This window comes from Gracilinanus agilis, chromosome 2 (assembly GCF_016433145.1).
Source record: "Gracilinanus agilis isolate LMUSP501 chromosome 2, AgileGrace, whole genome shotgun sequence".
Lineage (NCBI taxonomy): Eukaryota > Metazoa > Chordata > Mammalia > Didelphimorphia > Didelphidae > Gracilinanus > Gracilinanus agilis.
In genome coordinates this window covers 218,599,344-218,619,245 of record NC_058131.1, presented here as the reverse complement: position 1 = coordinate 218,619,245, position 19,902 = coordinate 218,599,344, and the positions used below count along the sequence as shown (strand labels likewise).

The following is a 19,902-nucleotide window of genomic DNA, read 5'->3' as shown; positions in this document are numbered from 1 at the left end:
ATATATATATATATAAGGATATATATATATACACACACAATACATACATAAACATTTATAGTAGTTCTTTTTGTGGTGGAAATGGGAAACTAGGAGGGTGCCCATTAATTAGGAAGAGCTAAAAAAATATGTTTTTTTCAATGGAATGGAATACTTTTTGCTATAAGAAATGATAAAAGGGATGGTTTCAGAGAAATATGGAAAGACTTGTGTGAATTAATTTAGGGCAAAGTCAACAACACAACAGAACAATTTATTCGGAAACAGTGTAAAGACAAACAACTTTGAAATACTTAAGATCTCTAATCACTGAAATGGCATACCCTCAGAACAGAATAAAAGAATCATAGACAAGCAACATAACTTAAAATTACATGTTCAATTATTATGAACCTAAAAATAAAAGTGAGTTCTACAAAATAAAGAGTCACAATTTCAGGTATAATCTCTTGTTCAAGATATCTGTCATTTCATTATGTATTTAAGATTAAAATTTAAAAATAAGAATTATAAAAAGAAAAGAAAATATCTTCATGTTAAGAAGTCAGTTGTGAGTATTAAAAATAAATATTTTCCTTGTGACAGTCAGTAGACAGCAAGAAACTTTTATTGAACAGTTAAATATTCATACTTACAATGTTAATGACATCAGAGGTGTATTGATAGAATCAGTCAGTGAAGTAGCACAGCCAGAAAGAATTCCTGAATTTCTTTTCTAAAAGGAGAGAAATACAAGAACTATGAATAACTCTTATTCTCCAAAGCTGTATCAATGTAAACTCCTTATATTTATTTTTCACCATGCTGTGGTAGCCATGTTACCTAATAGCATCATTGTAAAATCAGAGGCTTTACAAAAAGTTCTTTCATTAGTTAACTAACTGATTGTTTGATTTGGAGTTATAAATCACAGAATTACAGAATTTGAGAGTTGTAAGGGACTTAAAAGGCCTTCTATTACAAACTATATGTGAAAGAAATGCCACTATAATATCCATCAGGTGTTTTTTTAGTCATATCCATAATATCTGAACAAATATATGATTAGCAAAGGTATAAGATGGAAAAAGATGGGCCATTATCTCTGGACAACAATTTCTTGTTAGAAACAATCTATCTTAAATCAAATTAAGATGGAATTTGAACACAAGAAATTTAAGCCAAAAGACAATTTAATTACCTCTGAAGCATCAGATACAGATAACTGTATCTTTTCATATGCAATCTTAGCTGCTGCTTCTTTAGCTTCTTTTTTATTAGATCCTGTACCAGGATCATAAGCTGTGTCCCCAATTTTGCAGATATAAGAAACACTAGAATAAACAACAATGGAAAAAATTCCTTGAATTTTAATGTGTATCAAAAATCAAACCTAATTATTTTTTTAAAATGCAATCTATTTAGCAAAGATCCTGAGTATTGTTTTGTTAAGTTAGCCATTTCTGTAAATTAAACTGAGTTTACAATCAAGAATGATATACCCAGCAAAACTGAGCATTAATTACATGAGGGGAAAAAATGGATATTTAACAAACTAAAGGAGTTTCAACAATCTTGAAGAACTCAGGAGAAAATGTGATCTACAAGAATCATAAAAAAGGTAAAAATGAAAGATCAATTATAAGAAACCTGACACAGTCAAATTCTTTACTTTTTACACAGAAATAAAATACAACCCATAAGAATGACATCATTACTTGAGTAGTTTAAAAGAGCATATGTAAATAGAAGACAAGGTCATGTTGAATATAATGAAATAAGTTAAAAATAATAAGAAAATAGATTAGGAAGAGGTAAAATGGAACAATTATTTCATATAAAAGAGCTATGAATTAAAGAACTGTCATAGAAGTGGAAGAAGGGGAAGAAGACTGGTGGGCATCTTTTAGAGAAGTAGCATGGTAGATAGAAGACTGGCCTTAGAGACAAGAAGACAGTCTAAAAATTCTAAGCACTCTCAATTCTCTTTCCCACCATTCAGCCCCCATCACTGCAGAAGAAGAAAAGACCTAGCCAGGAATGAAGGCCACTTTAAAAATTTTCATTGTTTCTATGCCTCCTTAACCCCCATCCAATTCAACACTTGGTGATCATCCTTATGGTGACATGCCTCCACATAATTAACTACGTTGGACCTCAGAAAACAAATTCTATTACTAGGGTGATATTTGAAGTCTATCAAGCATGGGAGAACCAGTTAAAACGTATACTCTCTTGGCATAGCTTTTAAAAACCTCTATACTACAGTGAGCATTGGAGAAGGATTTTGTGGAATCTTTTCATATATCATGATAAAAAAAATGAAGAGTAAAATTCCTAGAATTTCTAAACACAAACCATGAAAAAAAATTCATGCTGTTGTTAATACAGAAATAAGAATTAAATAAAGGAAAGGATCAAAATAATCCCTCACCTTTGAGGTCCAGAATGTCCCAATGATGTCACTTTAAGGAAATTCAGAGTGAGTCTCTTCTTTTGTGTGTACTGGTTCAGAAAAGAAATGTAATTCATAGTGGGTGATGTTTTGATATCTGAAATTCTTGTGGATTGAGAAGGCTGAGGTGACATAAAAGAGTTCACATCCTACAAAATAAAAACTTTTTAGAAGTCTTATTCAAATCTTCAACATTTTTCCTCCTCAAATAAAGTAATTAATGAAAAATATGAAACATGGCCTAGACTCCTGGGTTATATGAGCATCAATATGGAGGATAGATATTTTCTTTAATCTCTATGACCTCTCAAACTCGTCAAATCAGAAATTATGTGTCAAAGATAAAAACAACTTCAACTGTTCTATAGTCCAGAACACCCAGAATCCCAAAACAAAAACAAAAACAAAACCCAGGAACTTACCCTGAGCTCATTAAGTATTTCTTTCTTTTTTTTAAACCCTTACTTTTAAGGAAGAAAAGTGGTAAGGGCTAGGCAATGGGGGTTAAGTGACTTGCCCAGGGTCACACAGCTAGGACGTGTCTGAGGCCAGATTTGAACCTAGGACCTCCCATATCTAGGCCTGGCTGTCCATCCACTGAGCCACCCAGCTGTCCTCAAGCACTTCTTTCCCATCTCCTATGCTACTGGTAACAAGGCTGAACTACCATACCCAAGGGCATAACACAGGCTTATGTCAAAAACCATTCCTGCACCCCATTTCTTTCTCCCTCTTTCCAGCACCATAGAGAACTTGGCTCCTGGCTGTGAAAGTGTGCTTGGGTCTCAACAGCCAGTTGGACCACAACCCTTCAAAAGCAAAAGCCTGGTGGGCACTACAACTCAAAAGCCCCAGTGCTGCAAAGCTCTGAACTGAAGGATCCAGGGAAAACAGGCTTTGAAATGCCAGAAAAAGCAGGCTCTGATCTCCTGGTGGCAGGGGAAGCAGGCCCTGACCCACTGGTGCCATGCCAGAGAACTGAGGAACAGAGACAGGTTGTCAGGATTGACACTGTGCCTGTGGGGAGCTGTATAGTATTCAACCAAGCCTGCAGGAAAGAGCACAGCATCCATTTGGGCCCAGTGCTGACCACCCAAAAGTCAAGTTGGGCAGAGACTTAGACTGGTGAACCATGAATTGCCCTCTATGAAAGGAGACTGAGATACTTTGAGATCTAGGCACAAAGAAACCATAATCAGAGGGGAAGGAATAAGGAAGTGAGACTGGAAGTACCTAAGATTTCAGGAAGAAGAAATCTCAAAGACTTTGAACATAAATGGATAAATCGACAGGAAAAATAATAACAAGAGAAGGAAAAATGGCCTCTAGATTTAGTAAAAGACTTAAGGCATCTATGAATAAATACTGCAAAATGAAGGAAAATGATCCAACAGTTGAGATAGAGGACTCTATGGAATTTCAGGAGACCTTGTAACCATAATTTGCTGTTCCTGACTAGTTTAAAAGAGAAATGAGATTTATAAGAGCAGAATTTATGTCTAGCATAGCAAAAATAGTGAATAGAAAAATTTGAATCTTCAATGGCAAGCCTCAGCAAAGAAAAGGAACAACAAATTAAGAATACAAATTCACAAAAGGGAAGCTTACAAGAAAGGAAGCAAAAACCCAATAATATTTTTTAAAAAGGTATGCTTGGCTCTTGAATTTTGCCTTCAATGCATTTGGGGGCATCTTTACTACTTTTCTATGCTAGTTATTCCCTATGTTATCTAGTTTGGTAGACATACATTTATACATCACCAATTTTTTACTCCTCTATTCTGCTTCAATTTCACATACTTTGGATTAGATTTGCAAAGTTCTAGGTAAAACCTTTTGGATCAAATAAAATGAGGTCATATTTATAAAATATGTTCTTTAAAACTTTTAGTGCTGCATAAATGCTAGCTATTATTTTTATTCTTATTATTAATCAGTCTTTGTGAGCTACATTCCATTCCTGGCCAAGAGTCTGTCATTCCTTTAGAAATCCAAATTTCATATGTTCTGCATGATAGCACATGTATAACCTAGATTGAATTTATCAGCACTGGGAGGGGAGAGGGAAGAAGGAAGGGAGACAATATGGATCATATGATTATATAACTTCAGAAAACTTACTTGGAAATTTGTTATTTAATAAATAAATAAAAGTAAAAATGATTTTTAAAAAATTACAAATTTCATTCTCTGACACTATCTTCTTAAATCTTAGGCTCTAGTTTCTCAAACTTGCCTTTCTTTCCAAAAGTTCTTGCCTTCAAATAGTTGGAGCAATGAAAATCTTCCTTTAATCCTAAGATCCTCATAATTCTTAACATTATCATTAGCCCTATGCATTCTAGGTTCCTTCTGAGTGGTATTATTTGTATTCACACAGATCACCAGAGGTAGGTAGTGTAATAAGGGACTAAGGCAGTAGTTGTAATAGGGAAATTAAGGCAGGTAAGGGGAATAGGCTAGAGGTAATAAGGGAATAGTCAGAGGCAATAAACTGAGGTGGTAAGGGACTAAAGACAGGTAGGGAGATAAGGTAGTTGTAATAGGAATTAAGGCAGGTTAGGTCGTAATAGGGGACAAGGCACTGTGAATAGGGGTTTGTGGATCCCTAAGGAAGTAAAGTGGATAAGGAGGGTACAATAGTGGAGCAAAGGGAGAGGATGAGTTATTTGGGGCAGGCAGCTGCAACAGGGAGACACAGACTGGGTACATGGGTTTGAGACAGAGACACCGACAGGAAACAGACTGAGCCCTGCAGGTAGGAAGGGCACTTCTACTGACAAAGGTTAGGGCCAGCCAGAAATGGCTTGAAACTGACTAGAGGGCTTTCTAGTCACTTTCTCAGATTCACAAAGGAAGAGTACAGACGAAGCATAGGGATTACCACTTCCTCTCAAAATGGACACCTCCAACTCTCTCAGGACACAGAGAGAATTTATTCCTTTCTCCCCTTCTCCCTCTCTTATCAATCAACTAATGAATTATCCAAAGGTTTGATTAACTGACAAACAGGGTTTATTGAGTTTCAGGGTTGATCGTAAAGGAAAAAGGGATACCAGGTAACTCTAACAGCCACCTAGGGAAAGCTTCAGGTGGGGGAGGGAGACAGTAATGTGAGACTGAGAAAGGACCTGCCTAACTCAGCCCAGAGAGGTTTTGTTGCCTAAAAGGGGTAGGAAAGTTGGATACAATGATTCAAGAGATAATTTGTAACAAGGGTAAGCCCTATTTGACTATGGGGAAACTAAATCTGCCAAGTTTGAAAGCTACCACCCAGATCCACCCTCCTTTCAAAAACCCACAGAAATTCAGGAAGGGAAAATGATAATTTGGATAGGGAGGTCAGGGAAATCCAAGGGAAATAGCTAAGCTAACAAATCTTAAGAGAAAAGCTACAGAATAAAGGCTAGGTTTTCAGTCCAGAGTTAGAGCTCAGTTGACCCTCCTACTCTCATTGAGTCTCCAGGATCAACTGCCCACTCCTTGGGATTCTAAACCCTTTTCAACTGTCAGAAATTCTGCAGTAAGGCTTTGCAGGGTGGATTTGCACCTTCTGCACCACAGTGGTCATCCAGTTCAATAAGTCTGCGAAGTGTTCTGAAACAAGCGGAATCAGTATTCAGCCAAAGCCTCCCTCAGGTCTCTGAGGTTATTGTCAGGTCAACAAATAAATGTTGGTACTTTTCAGCAGGGAATCTGCTACCACTTCTCTTTTTTTCCTCTCCTCCCTATTGGATAAGTTTTCAGTTAGTGGCACTTGTGGATCTACATCATTCCTTATACTACAAGCAGCTGTATTCCTCTCAGTCTTTTCAAAAAGACTCTTATAACTATAACTTGATTTATTCTGTGTTTTTTCTGTTTTTTCTCTGATGTATCACATTCTTCCAACTGCATTATTATAAAAACTCCTTCCTGCTTTTCCTTCCTTCTTTCCATCCTTCCTTCCTTCCTTCCTTCCTTCCTTCCTTCCTTCCTTCCTTCCTTCCTTCCTTCCTTCCTTCCTTCCTTCCTTCCTTCCTTCCTTTCTTTCTCTCTCTTAAAGGAATACTTCTTTCTTCCTAGTAATCTGAAGTCCATAAACTAGTAGGGACATTAAAATTATAGTTATCAAAATATTTTAAGATCCCTAATAGCTCTGTGAAAGTATCACAGTACCTGTTATGGTAGGATAACAAGGGCCAAGAAATTTTTGTGTTTTGGGGTTTTGGTTTTATAAGATTATTCACTTATTCACTTATTCACTTATGAAAATGAATAATATGGAGGACTGGGGTTAAGATGGCAGCAGAGTAAAAAGCAGCTGCTTAATCTCTCCTAACCCACATATATAGGACTCCTCAAGAGGACATAAAAACAAATCCAGACGAACGAAGGGACCCCACAAAATGGCCTAGCATTGAAGGTACATGGGATGGGGGCATTTCCATGCTATAAGGGGGTAAAATAGCTCTCACTAAAATGTGAGCTGAGCAACCCCCTCCCCTCCCACAACACCTATAGGGTCAAAGCCAGCGCACAAGAGTTAGAGCAAGTTTGGGGCATCCATTAAGTCCTTGGCAGCTACCTGGGACAACCAGGACCTGCTACTGAGAGCAGCAAGACTTAAGACCCCCAAGAGACTAAAGAACACAGACTTTGAACACAGACTTTGAGTGCAGGCATGGACACAGATCCTGAGAGTAGGCAGGGACCTTGGGTGGGGACCCAGTGCAGAAGGGTGCATGACTGTGGAAGTAGTGCCCTGAGACTGTTAAAGGAACTTCAAGCAGAGGAACAAGCAATGGGACTACCAGGAGGCTTGACCCTGAGATCAACTAGACCTGAGACCTAAGGAGCCTAAAGAGTGCAGACAGACCCTGGGGATGAGGACAAACCTGAGAGGTCACATGGCTCACAATGGCAAGCCATCAACAAGAACCCCAAAAGAGAAAGATCAACAAGAAGAAATATTTAACACTCCACAACTTTTACACAGAAAATATCCAGACAACAGAGCAAACAGCAGAGGAAAACAAACAAATAACCATAAACAAACCTTCCCAAAATAATGAAAACTGGTCACAAGCTCTTGAAGAGTTCAAATCTGAGATGATGAAAAAGATGGAAGAGATTTCATGAGAGAAGTGGGAAATAGTTCAAAAGGAAATTAATAGGTTAGAAGACAGAAACTCTCCGTTGGAGAAAGATGCCCCCAAATCCCAAATGAAATGGTAAGCAAATTGGAAACCAAAATCAGGCAAGAAAATAACAGTTTAAAAGGCAGAATTTTGCAATTGGAAAGTGAGGCAAGTAAATTGAAGACCAGAAATGACCAGATTGGAAAGGAAAACCAGTCTCTAAAGGCTAGAATTGAGCAATTAGAAGCTAATGATCTCTCAAGACAGCAAGAACAAATAAAGCAAAGTCAAAAGACTGATAAAATAAAAGGAAACATGAAATATCTCAATGAGAAATTGACAGATCAAGAAAACAGGTCTGGAAGAGACAATTTGAGAATCATTGGTCTCTCTGAAAAAGCAGAAATTAATAGAAATTTGGACTCCATACTAAAAGAAATTATTCAGCAAAACTGCCCTGAAGTTCAACAACAAGAGGGCAATATAGACATTGAAAGGATCCATAGATCACCCTCTACACTAGACCCTGAAAAGACAACCCCCAGGAATATAATAGCCAAATTCAAGAGCTTCCAAGTAAAAGAAAAAAATCTTACAAGAAGCCAGGAAGAGGCAATTCAGATATCAAGGAGCACAAATCAGGATCACACAGGATCTGGCAGCCTCCATGCTAAAAGACCACAAGGCTTGGAATATGATATTCAGAAAGGCAAGAGAACTGGGTCTATGACCAAGGATCACCTACCCATCAAAACTGACTATATACTTCCAGGGGAAAGTTTGAGCATTCAACAAGATAGAAGATTTCCAAGTATTTGCACAGAAAAGACCAGGACTAAATGGAAAGTTCGATATCTAACCACAAAAATCAAGAGAAACATGAAAATGTAAATAAGAAACAGAGGGGAAAGAAAGAAAACTCGTATTTTTTAAATTTGCCTCTTTAAGGGCTTCAAAAATATCTAATTATTTGTATTACTATGTGGAAAAATGTTATGTATAATTCTCTGTAAGGAACTCTATTCACTATTATAGTATTTACTAATATATTAATTAGAAGAATAATTCATAGGGAGAGGTCAGAATACTAAATGGTCTAACATGATATGGGGGCGTGGAAAAGCGGGGGTGGGTGAATAGTAGAGGGCACCAAGAGAAACTTGAATGAATAAGAAAAATAGGATATTCTATTACACACAAAGAGGGCATGGGAAGGGGAGAGGATGAATACTATTATAAGAAGGAGAGGAAGAGAGCATTAAGAGGTAATATTTAAACCTTATCCTCAGGGGAATTAACCCTGAGAGGGAAGAGAAGCTATATCCATTGGTATATAGAACTCTATCTAACCCTACTGAGAAAGTCAGAAGTGATAAACCAAGAGGAGCAGGGGAGTGGGGAAGTCAAAAAAGGGAGGGGAGAAGAAGGGGGAGGGAGGGAATTCATTAGGCCTTAAAAATTAAAGAGGGGAATAATAAGGGAGGGGGTAGAAAGGGAAGTAAATCAAGGGAGGGGACAAGGGTTAGTGGCTTAAAGCAAACCACTGATTTAAAAGGAAATAGTGTAAGAAGAAGGGGTAGAACTAGGAGAGGATACCAAAATGCTGGCAAATACACAACTGATAATTATAACTCTGAATGTGAATGGGATGAACTCACCCATAAAACAGAAGCAAATGGCAGAGTGGATTAGAAACCAAAAGCCTACCATATGTGGTCTACAAGAAACACATATGAGGCGGGTGGATATACACAGGTTTAACGTAAAGGGTTTGAGCAAAATCTTTTGGGCTTCAAATGAGAAAAAGAAGGCAGGAGTAGCAATCATGATTTCTGACAAAGCCAAAGTAAAAATAGATATGACTAAAAAAGACAGGGAAGGTAATTACATCCTGATAAAAGGCAGTATATACAATGAGGAAATAAAAGTACTCAACATGTATGCACCAAATAGCATAGCACCCAAATTCCTAAAGGAGAAACTGGCGGAGCTCAAGAAGGAAATAGATAGTAAAACCATACTAGTGGAAGAGCTAAATATTCCTTTTTCAGATCTAGATAAATCAAGCCAAAAAATAAATAAGAAAAAGGTAAGAGAGGTGAATGAAATCCTAGAAAAATTAGATTTAATAGATATGTGGAGAAAAATAAATAGGGACAAAAAGGAATACACTTTCTTTTTAGCTGCACATGGTATATTCACAAAGATTGACCATGTAATAGGGCATAGAAACATTGCAAACAAATGCAAAAGAGCAGATATAATAAATGTAACCTTCTCAGATCATAATGCAAATAAAAATAATAATTAGTAAGGGCACCTGGACAGGTAAATCAAAAACTAATTGGAAATTAAATAATATGATTCTCCAAAACCAGTTAGTCAAAGAATAAATCATAGAAACAATCAACAATTTCATTGAAGAGAATGACAATGATGAGACATCCTACCAAACTCTGTGGGATGCAGCTAAGGCAGTAATCAGGGGGAAATTTATGTCCTTGAGTGCATATATTAACAAATTAGGGAGGGCAGAGAATAATGACTTGGGCATGCAACTTAAAAAACTAGAAAGTGAGCAAATTAAAAATCCCCAGATGAAAATTAAATTAGAAATACTAAAAATCAAGGGAGAAATTAATAAAATCGAAAGTAAAAGAACTATTGAATTAATAAATAAGACTAGAAGATAGTATTTTGAAAAAACAGATAAAATAGACAAAGTACTGGTCAATCTAATAAAAAAGGAAAGAAGGAAACCAAATTAGCAGTATCAAAGATGAAAAGGGAGACCTCATCTCTAATGAAGAGGAAATTAAGGCAATCATTAAAAACTATTTTGCCCAATTATATGGCAATAATTAGAGCAATCTAGGTGATACAGATGAATATTTTAAAATATAAATTGCCTAGATTAACAGCAGAAGAAATAGAATACCTAAATAATCCCATATCAGAAAAAGAAATTGAACAAGCCATCAAAGAACTCCCTAAGAAAAAATCGCCAGGGCCTCATGGATTCACAAGTGAATTCTTTTTTTTTTAAACCCTTAACTTCTGTGTATTGGTTCCTAGGTGGAAGAGTGGTAAGGGTGGGCAATGGGGGTCAAGTGACTTGCCCAGGGTCACACAGCTGGGAAGTGTCTGAGGCCGGATTTGTCACAAGTGAATTCTATCAAACATTCAAAGAACAACTAATTCCAATACTATATAAATTATTTGATATAATGAGCAAAGAAGGAGTCCTACCAAATTCCCTTTATGACACAGATTTGGTACTGATTCCAAAGCCAGGTAGATCAAAAACAGAGAAAGAAAACTACAGACCAATTTCCCTAATGAACATAGATGCAAAAATCTTAAATAGAATACTAGCAAAGAGACTCCAGCAAGTAATCAAGAGGATTATCCACCATGATCAGGTGGGATTTATACCAGGAATGCAAGGATGGTTCAACATTAGGAAAATCATCTACATAATTGACCATATCAACAATCTAACAAACAAAAATCACATGATTATCTCAATAGAAGCAGAAAAAGCCTTTGACAAAATATAGCACCCATTCCTATTGAAAACACTGGAAAGCATAGGAATAGAAGGTCCTTTCCTAAAAAATAATAAACAGTATATACCTAAAACAAGCATAATATGCAATGGGGATAATTTAGAAGCCTTCCCAATAAGATCAGAAGTGAAACAAGGATGCCCTTTATCACCTCTATTATTTAACATTGTACTAGAAACACTAGCAGAGCAATTAGAAATGGTATTAAAATAGGCAATGAGGAGATTAAGCTATCACTCTTTGCAGATGATATGATGGTCTACTTAAAAAATCCTAGAGAATCAACTAAAAAGCTACTAGAAGTAATCAACAACTTTAGCAAAGTTGCAGGATACAAAATAAATGCACATAAATCATAAGCATTTCTATATATTTCCAACACATCACAGCAGCAAGAGGTAGAAAGAGAAACACCATTTACCCTAGACAATATAAAATACTTGGGAATCTATCTACCAAAACAAATACAGCAATTATACGAAAATAACTACAAAAAAACTTTCCAAACAATTAAAACTAGATCTAAACAATTGGAAAAACATTGATTTCTTATGAGTAGGATGAGCTAACATAATAAAAAAGACCATTTTACCCAAATTAATTTACCTATTTAGTGCCATACCTATCAAACTACCAAAAAAAATCTTTTTTACTGAATTAGAAAAAACTATAACAAAATTCATTTGGAAGAACAAAAGATCAAGAATATCAAGGGAAATAATGAAAAAAAAATGTGAAGGAAGGTGGCCTAGCTGTATCAGATATTAAACCATACTATAAAGTAGCGGTCATCAAAACAATATGGTACTGGCTAAGAGATAGAAGAGAGGATCAGTGGAATAGACTTGGGGTAAATGACATTAGCAAGACAGTGTATGATAAACCCAAAGAGCCCAACTTTTGGGACAAAAATCCACTATTTGACAAAAAACTGTTGGGAAATTTGGAAAACAATATGGGAGAGATTAGGTTTAGATCAACATCTCACACCCTACACCAAGATAAATTCAGAATGGGTGAATGACTTGAATATAAAGAGGGAAAGTATAAATAAATTAAGTGAACACAGAATAGTATACCTGTCAGATCTCTGGGAAAGGAAAGATTTTAAAACCAAGCAAGAGTTAGAGAAAACTACAAAATGTAAATTAAATGGTTTTGATTATATTAAATTAAAAAGCTTTCATACAAACAAAAACAATGCAACCAAAATCAGAAAGGAAACAACAAATTGAGAAAAAATCTTTATAACAAAAAACTCTGACAGGGGTCCAATTAATCAAATATACAAGGAGTTAAATCAATTGTTTAAAAAATTCAAGCCATTGCACAATCAATAAATGGGCAAGGGACATGAATAGGCAATTTTCAGATAAAGAAATTAAAACTATCAATAAGCACATGAGAAAGTGTTCTAAATCTCTAATAATTAGAGAAATGCAAATCAAAACAACTCTGAGGTATCCCCTCACACCTAGCAGATTGGCTAAAATGAGAGAAGGGGAGAGTAATGAATGCTGGAGGGGATGTGGCAAAATTGGGACATTAATGCGTTGCTGGTGAAGTTGTGAACTGATCCAACCATTCTGGATGGCAATTTGGAACTATGCCCAAAGGGCTTTAAAAGACTATCTGCCTTTTGATCCAACCATACCATTGCTGAATTTGTACCCCAAAGAGATCATAAGGAAAAAGACTTGTACAAAAATATTTATAGCTGCACTCTTTGTGGTGGCAAAAAACTGGAAAACGAGGGTATGCCCTTCAATTAGGGAATGGCTGAACAAATTGTGATATATGCTGGTGATGGAATATTATTGTGCTCAAAGGAATAATAAACTGGAGAAATTCCATGTGAACTGGAATGACCTCCAGGAACTGATGCAGAGTGAAAGGAGCAGAGCCAGAAGAACATTGTACACAGAGACAGATACACTGTGGTAAAATCGAATGTAATGGACTTCTGTACTAGCAGCAATGCAATGACCCAGGACAATTCTGAGGGATTTATGGAAAAGAACGCTACCCACATTCAGAGGAAGAACTACAGGAGTGGAAACAGAAGAAAAACAACTGCTTGAACACATGGGTTGAGGCGGACATGATTGGGTATGTAGACTCGAAACTACCACACCAATGCAACTATCAACAATTTGGAAATTGGTCTTGATCAATGACACATGTTAAAACCTGTGGAAATGCACATTGGCTATGGGGGGGAAGGTTGGGGGGAAGGGGAAAGTAAGAGCATAAATCATGTAACCATGTTAACTTTTCTAAAAAATAAATATCATTAAATGTTAAAAAAAAAGAAAACGAATAATATGGAAATATGTTTTGCATGATAATACATGTATAACCCAGATTTAATCACTTGCCAACTCCAGGAGGGGGGACAGAAGAAAGGAGGAAGATAATTTGGATCATATAATTTTGAAAATTATGTTATTTGGAAATTTGTTATTAAAATAAAAAGTAATAAAATTAAATTTAAAAAATTCTTCCTTTCTACATCAAATAGTATATATTTTGGGGTGCAGATTAGAGCTATGATTTTACTGGTACATAGAATTCCTGGAAAGGAAGTTTAATCTACAATGTTAATTGATACCTGCTCTACAACTTATAGTCTTTACATTGCTCCCTGGGACACAAAGAGGTTAAGTGACTTGTCAATGGTTACATAGTCACTATACATCAGAGCAGGACTTGAACTCGATGCTAGGGATCTGGCCCCTATCCACTATATCATGCTGTTTCTCTTATATTCACACTGATAAAATTCTATTCAGTTCAACAAACATTTATTATGTGGCTACCCTATGCCTAGAAATATGCTAAGTACTATGGATGCAAAGCCAAAAGTTAAATAGACGCACAGAAAATTAAACCAAAATATATACAAATTAAAGAGGAATCAAGATAGACTTCTTGAAGGAGGTGGCACTTGAGCTAAGCTTTAAATGAAGCAAGTGCTTCTCTGAATCAGAGGAGAGGCAAGAGAATATTCCAGGCATGAAGCACAGTCTGTGTAAAGACACTGAGAGAGGCCAGAGATGGGAACTTGCTCTGTTGCATGTAGGGACCTGAGCTCACCTACAAGAATGTTCTTTTAAAAACTTTTGTGGGAAGTCCTGATGAGTTTCATCCTCCAGCCAGCTTAAAAAAAGGAATTCAGAAAGGAAGAAAATGGAAGGTAACATACCTGTGAAGTGTTGGCTATTAATTGCTCATATGCAATCTTGGCTGCAGATTCTTTTGCCTCTTGTTTATTAGATCCCCATCCAACGTCATAGAATTTCCCTCCAATTTTAAATCTATGAGAATAGCTAGAAGAAACAATGGAAAATGATGATGATGATATTTAATATAATAATAGCTAATGCTTTTAAGGTTTGCAAAGTGCTTTACATGTATTGTCTCATTTTATCCTCACAACAACCCTATGTGTTAGGTGCTAGTATTATTCCCATTTTATAAAAGAGGAAAATGAAGTTTAGAGAGGTTAAATGACTTTTCCCAGAGTCATATAACTGATAAGTTCTGAAATAGGATCCAAACTCAGTTCTGATTCCACTCTATCCAATACTTCATCTGGGGATTATTTATGCATCATTATAAAAATCCTTTCTTTAATGTCCTAAAACTACAAGCTCACAGAATTTGACTTAGAAAGTATGCCAGCTGTCATCTAGTCAAATCTCTACACTAAAAGAATTCCTAGCATCGTATACTTGTAAGATATTATAAATTCAATTAAACAATTATTAAATGTCTACTGTATTCAGAGCACTGTGATATGCATTGAAGGAGATATGAAGTTTAAATTAAACATGGGTTTTATCCTAATGGCGTGCACAAACTAATAGGAGGTTATCACATACCAAAAAATCATACTACAATATAATAGATTATAAGTACAATAGAAAGGCAGAAGTCAAGTATCATCATGTATGAGATGAGGGGAAAAAATGTCACATGACTATAGAGATTAATGAAGGCTTCCTGGAAGAGAAGATGTTAAAAGTCTTTAGAAGAACAGCAGGGCTTCAAAGATTAATCAGAATTAAATCAATCAAAATTAGATTTACAAGGAGTGAAGAGGAGAACATCCCAGAAACAGAGTACTGGTAATAAATTAGACACTTTAGGCACTTCCAACTTCCTCTTCTACATGGAAGTCTTTGCTAAGTCAAGTTTAATAAGCAGAAATCATAGGAACATAAGCTATAATTGATTATCCAACTTAATCCTTTGGGTGAAAGTATTTCTTAAGCAATATTGTTAAGCTTTAAATTTTAGAATATTAGTTATTTAAATGAAAATTTAATCTCTGCTTAGACTGAATTAATAGGAGTTATCTACCTTTTCACAAACACATTTATAACCCTTAGCCGAAAGAGCCGATTGTATGGGTCTCTCTCTTCATTGCTAGAGTTTATTCAATGCTCTGTGCCTGTATGAGTAGTGAGTAGAGTTGGTGGGAGCTAGAGAGAAGAGAGATTTAGTCAGATTTCCAATTTTGAGAGAAGATGCATCATTCCAAACTCTCTTCAAGATCTTGGGAGATGAAAAAGATTCAGGAAAGAAGTTGATGTGTAGATGACTATGTGGATGAGCTGACAATCTCTATCAGGTCTATATCCTTAGCTTGCTACACTAGACACTTTGAAGAATTTCTCCTTGGGTGAGATTTGAGTATCTCTTAATTTAGTAATCTCATTCCCAGTGGAAGAGTACATTCACTCTGTACTGCTCAGTATATATTTTCCTACATATACTTTCTCTGATTTTTGTTTTGTTATCAATTTTGATAAATTAATTTGCTATTGGCTACGTGTGTTCATTGTGGAACTGGCATTCAGAAGGAAGGAGTTTGAGCCTTGGATACATAAATTGGAATCCTCCTTTCTCATTAAAGGATACCTATCAGGAGTATAATTTTAACCTCAAAATTACTTCCCCAAGGCTAATAATATTTAAGGGAGCAAACAGATATAATTCCATTTCCCACTTCTCTCGCCAAATCTCTTCCATCTTTCTCATGATTTCAGATTTGAACTCTTCAAGAGCTTGTGACCAATTTTCATTTTTTTGGGAAGGTTTGGATGTGATTATTTGTTTGTTCTCCTCTGCTGTTTGTTCTGTTGTCTGGATTTTTTCTGTGTAAAAGTTGTCTAGTGTTAAAGATTTCTTCTTGATCGTTCTCTTTGGAAGTTCTTGTGCATGGCTTGCCATTATTAATATTTTGTTCTCAGTCAGAAGACTGGGAGGCAGACAGGTTCTCTGCCTATTGAGCTGTGGAGCAGTTTTCACCTGAGTCACAGCACTGTGCGCCCTCTCAGCTTTATCCTCATGCCCATGGTTGGTCTGTGCTTTTTAGGCTCCTGAGGTCTCAAGTCTAGCTGTTTTCAGGGTCAAGCCTCCTGGTGGTGCTCTTGCTTGGTCCTCTGCCTGAAGCTCCTTTAACAGTCTCAGAACACTGTTTCCACAGTCATGCACCCCTCCACACTGGGTCCCCACCCAAGATGCGCACCTGCGCTCAATGTCCATACCTGCACTCAAGGTCTGTGTTCAAAGTCCATGTTCTTTAGCCTCTTGGGGTCTTAAGTCTTGCTGCTCTCAGGAGCAGGCCCTGGTGATCCCAGGTAGCTGCCAAGAACTTAATGAATGCCTCAAACTTGCTCTAACTCTTGTGTGCTGGCTTTGGCACCGTAGGTGGTATGTTTGTTGGGGGTAGGGGAGTTGCTTAGCTTGTGTTTTAGTGAGAGCTATTTCACCCCCTTATAGCATGGAAATGCCCCAATCCCATGTACCTTCAATGCTGTGCCCTGTTGTGGGTTCCCTTCATTCATCTGGATTTGTTTTTATGTCCTCTTGAGGAGTCCTATTTGTGTGGGTTAGGAGAAGTTAAGCATACTGCTTCTACTCTGCTGCCATCTTAACTCAGAAGTCCCAAACAGAGATAATTCTAACCTGGTACGAAAGTAGAATGACCAGCATCTTGTCTCACCTCTTGCTTCCCTTCCTGGCAGAAATCAGGTTCTTTGGATAACAATGGGAAGAGGAGATGCTAGAAACAATTATTCTTACCTCCCTGTGAGCCACATCTAGAGAGATGCAAGAGGCACACAAAACCTACATAAGCAAAAAAACCAAAAAAAAACAAACAAATGCTCTTACACATCATTGTGTAATTAAGGTTGAATAGATGTCCAGACCATCAAGGATGTCATCTCTCTACATGAAGAACACTAGAGAGCTACTTCCCAGAAAATCATGACAAAATTGTATATAAGGAAAGCCAAAACTTGTTAGTTTTGTAGAAAATGCCCTCTACAATCTGACACAATCCTAGATTTCTAGATTAATCTAGTATTCTTCCCCTATCTATACTCTTGTGGTAGAACCACAATAAGCTATTTACTATTTTTTATACCTAATCTCTACTTTCCACATCATCCATGCCAGGTGATATGCCATCATCACTGGAAGGAGTATAGGCATTGAGTCCAAAGAGCTTGTTTCATATCCTATCTCTGCCACATATTACCTATATTATCTTTGGTAATTCACTTTGTTCCTCTATTTTTTTTTTAACCCTTGTACTTCGGTGTATCGTCTCATAGGTGGAAGATTGGTAAGGGTGGGCAATGGGGGTCAAGTGACTTGCCCAGGCACATAGCTTGGAAGAGGCTGAGGCCGGGTTTGAACCTAGGACCTCCCGTCTCTAGGCCTGGCTCTCAATCCACTGAGCTACCCAGCTGCCCCTGTTCCTCTATTTTTGAAGTTTCTTCATCCGCAAAATGAGGAAATTGTATTAGATGATGTCTTAAGATCTCTTTCAGCTTAAACTCCTCTGACTCTTCAGAAACCCTCTCTCCTGAGTCCCTTAAACTCTCCATCCCCTCAAATCTCTGCCTGTTGAGTTTATCCTTTAAAACCCAATTCAGATGTCACTTCCTCCAGCAAATCTTCCTCAGCACCTTTTGCCACCCCACAACCCTCATATTTCATAAAGGCCAAGCACCTCTTATTTCTTGGAGTTTGCTGCTACTCTTATGCACTTAGCATGTATTATTTTGTATTATGGTTTTTGATGTCTATGTCAACTCCCTATTAAAATGTAATTTCCAAGAGGGTACAGATAGGAGTTTTATTACTTCTCTGAAAGTGGTAGGTACTTAAGCATTTATAGAGGCAGCTATGTGGCACAATGGGTAAAACTCCAGGCCTGGAGTCACACAGGCCTAAGTTAAAAGCATGCCTCAGACACTTACTAGCTGTGTGACCCTAAGCAAGTCAGCATTCTGATTAATTAAAAGTTTTCACTGGTTGGCTTCTCTTAGAGCTTTCTGGTGGTGATAATTTTGTTCAGTTGTGTTAAATTATTTGTCATCTCATGAGGTTTTCTTGGCAAAGATATTGAAGTGGTTTGTCATTTCCTTCTCTAGGGGATTAAGGGAAAAAAGGTTAAGTGATTTGCTCAGAATTATATGACAAGTAAGTGTATGAAGTTAAATAATTTGAACTCAGGTCTTCCTGACTCCTTCAATCTACTGGACCACCTAGCTGCCTCTGTTAGAAAAGAAGTTCTTAACCTGGGTTCAGGAACTTAAAAAAAATGTTAACAACTTTATTTCAATATGATGGTTTCCATGTAATCTTATACATTTTATTTTAGGCATTTAAAAACATTATTCTAAGAAGAAGTCCATAGGCTTCATAAGACTTCCGAAGGAATCTTTGGTGCACATACACACACACATGCACACATATGATTAAGAATCCTTGTATTAAAGAAAGAATTAGATAGTGAGAAATGGAGAAAACCATTTTGAATGGTATAGCCCCAGATTCCCAGGATACATGGATTCTAAGATTAATAAACCAAATGATTTGGCATTCCCTCCCCAACTCCTATTGGATGGAATAGTAAGAGCTAAGTTCCCTATGTCCCCATCCCTCATTCCTCATTCCTTACTAGGCAATTTAGAAAATACCCTCACTTTACTGGTCCTGGTTATACTCCTATAAATAGCAAGGCAGTTTTGGTGCCTTGTTGACTCTTTCTAAAATTCTATCTATGTTTTAACCATAGGGGGCTATGGCTTCAACCAGAGTGTAGATTCCTATTACATGGTTCCACATCCAGAAGATACCATTATGTGCTAACCTTAACTGAGGGCAATGGTGATCACAACTGAGGCTGTTCCCTGTCAATATCTGTTTTCCTCCTCTCCTTGTGAATGATAATAAAGTTTCATTGACTGTTATCCCTGTGTGGCTTTGATACTTGTTCTAGTCTGAATTCTCCTAAACTCTATCCATATATCTATCTATCCATCTATCATCTATCTATTAATCATCTATCTATCAATCATCTATCTATCTATCTATCATGAGTATTTAAAGCACGGAATATCCTAATTTCCTCTTTATACCTACAAATTTTTTATCATCCTCATTCCCTTATATAGCATATTCTAGTATACAAATAGCTGATACCCAAAACCAGAGCTCATTCTCCAACTAGGATCCTCTGAAGGCCAATCAGGGATGCTAGAGTTTTCATTGGTTTCATTAATTATCTTTTGCTTTTCTCTTTTTGTAAGTTCATCCATAAGGATGTCAAAATCATTATAACTGGGGTCAAACTGCTTAATTATTTTCTTAAACTTTTTAATTATGGCCATTGGATCTCCTTCAAAAGAGGGGGTTTCCTTTTTAAAAGAATCAAAATCACTTTGTGTAAACCCTTTGTGTAATCTGATGTTTA

At 36.7% G+C, this 19,902-nt stretch overlaps 1 protein-coding gene across 1 annotated transcript in view; it reads right to left on the bottom strand.

The window, feature by feature from the left end:
* EIF2AK2 (eukaryotic translation initiation factor 2 alpha kinase 2) overlaps positions 1–19,902 on the bottom strand; it is a 79,494-nt gene that overhangs the window by 34,840 nt on the left and 24,752 nt on the right. The window contains exons 6-9 of the mRNA XM_044663654.1: positions 14,329–14,452; positions 2,414–2,583; positions 1,181–1,313; positions 636–715 (exon numbers count right to left, since the gene is read on the bottom strand). Of these exons, the coding sequence (XP_044519589.1) occupies positions 636–715; positions 1,181–1,313; positions 2,414–2,583; positions 14,329–14,452 (507 nt within the window). The remainder of the gene's footprint in view (positions 1–635; positions 716–1,180; positions 1,314–2,413; positions 2,584–14,328; positions 14,453–19,902) is intronic.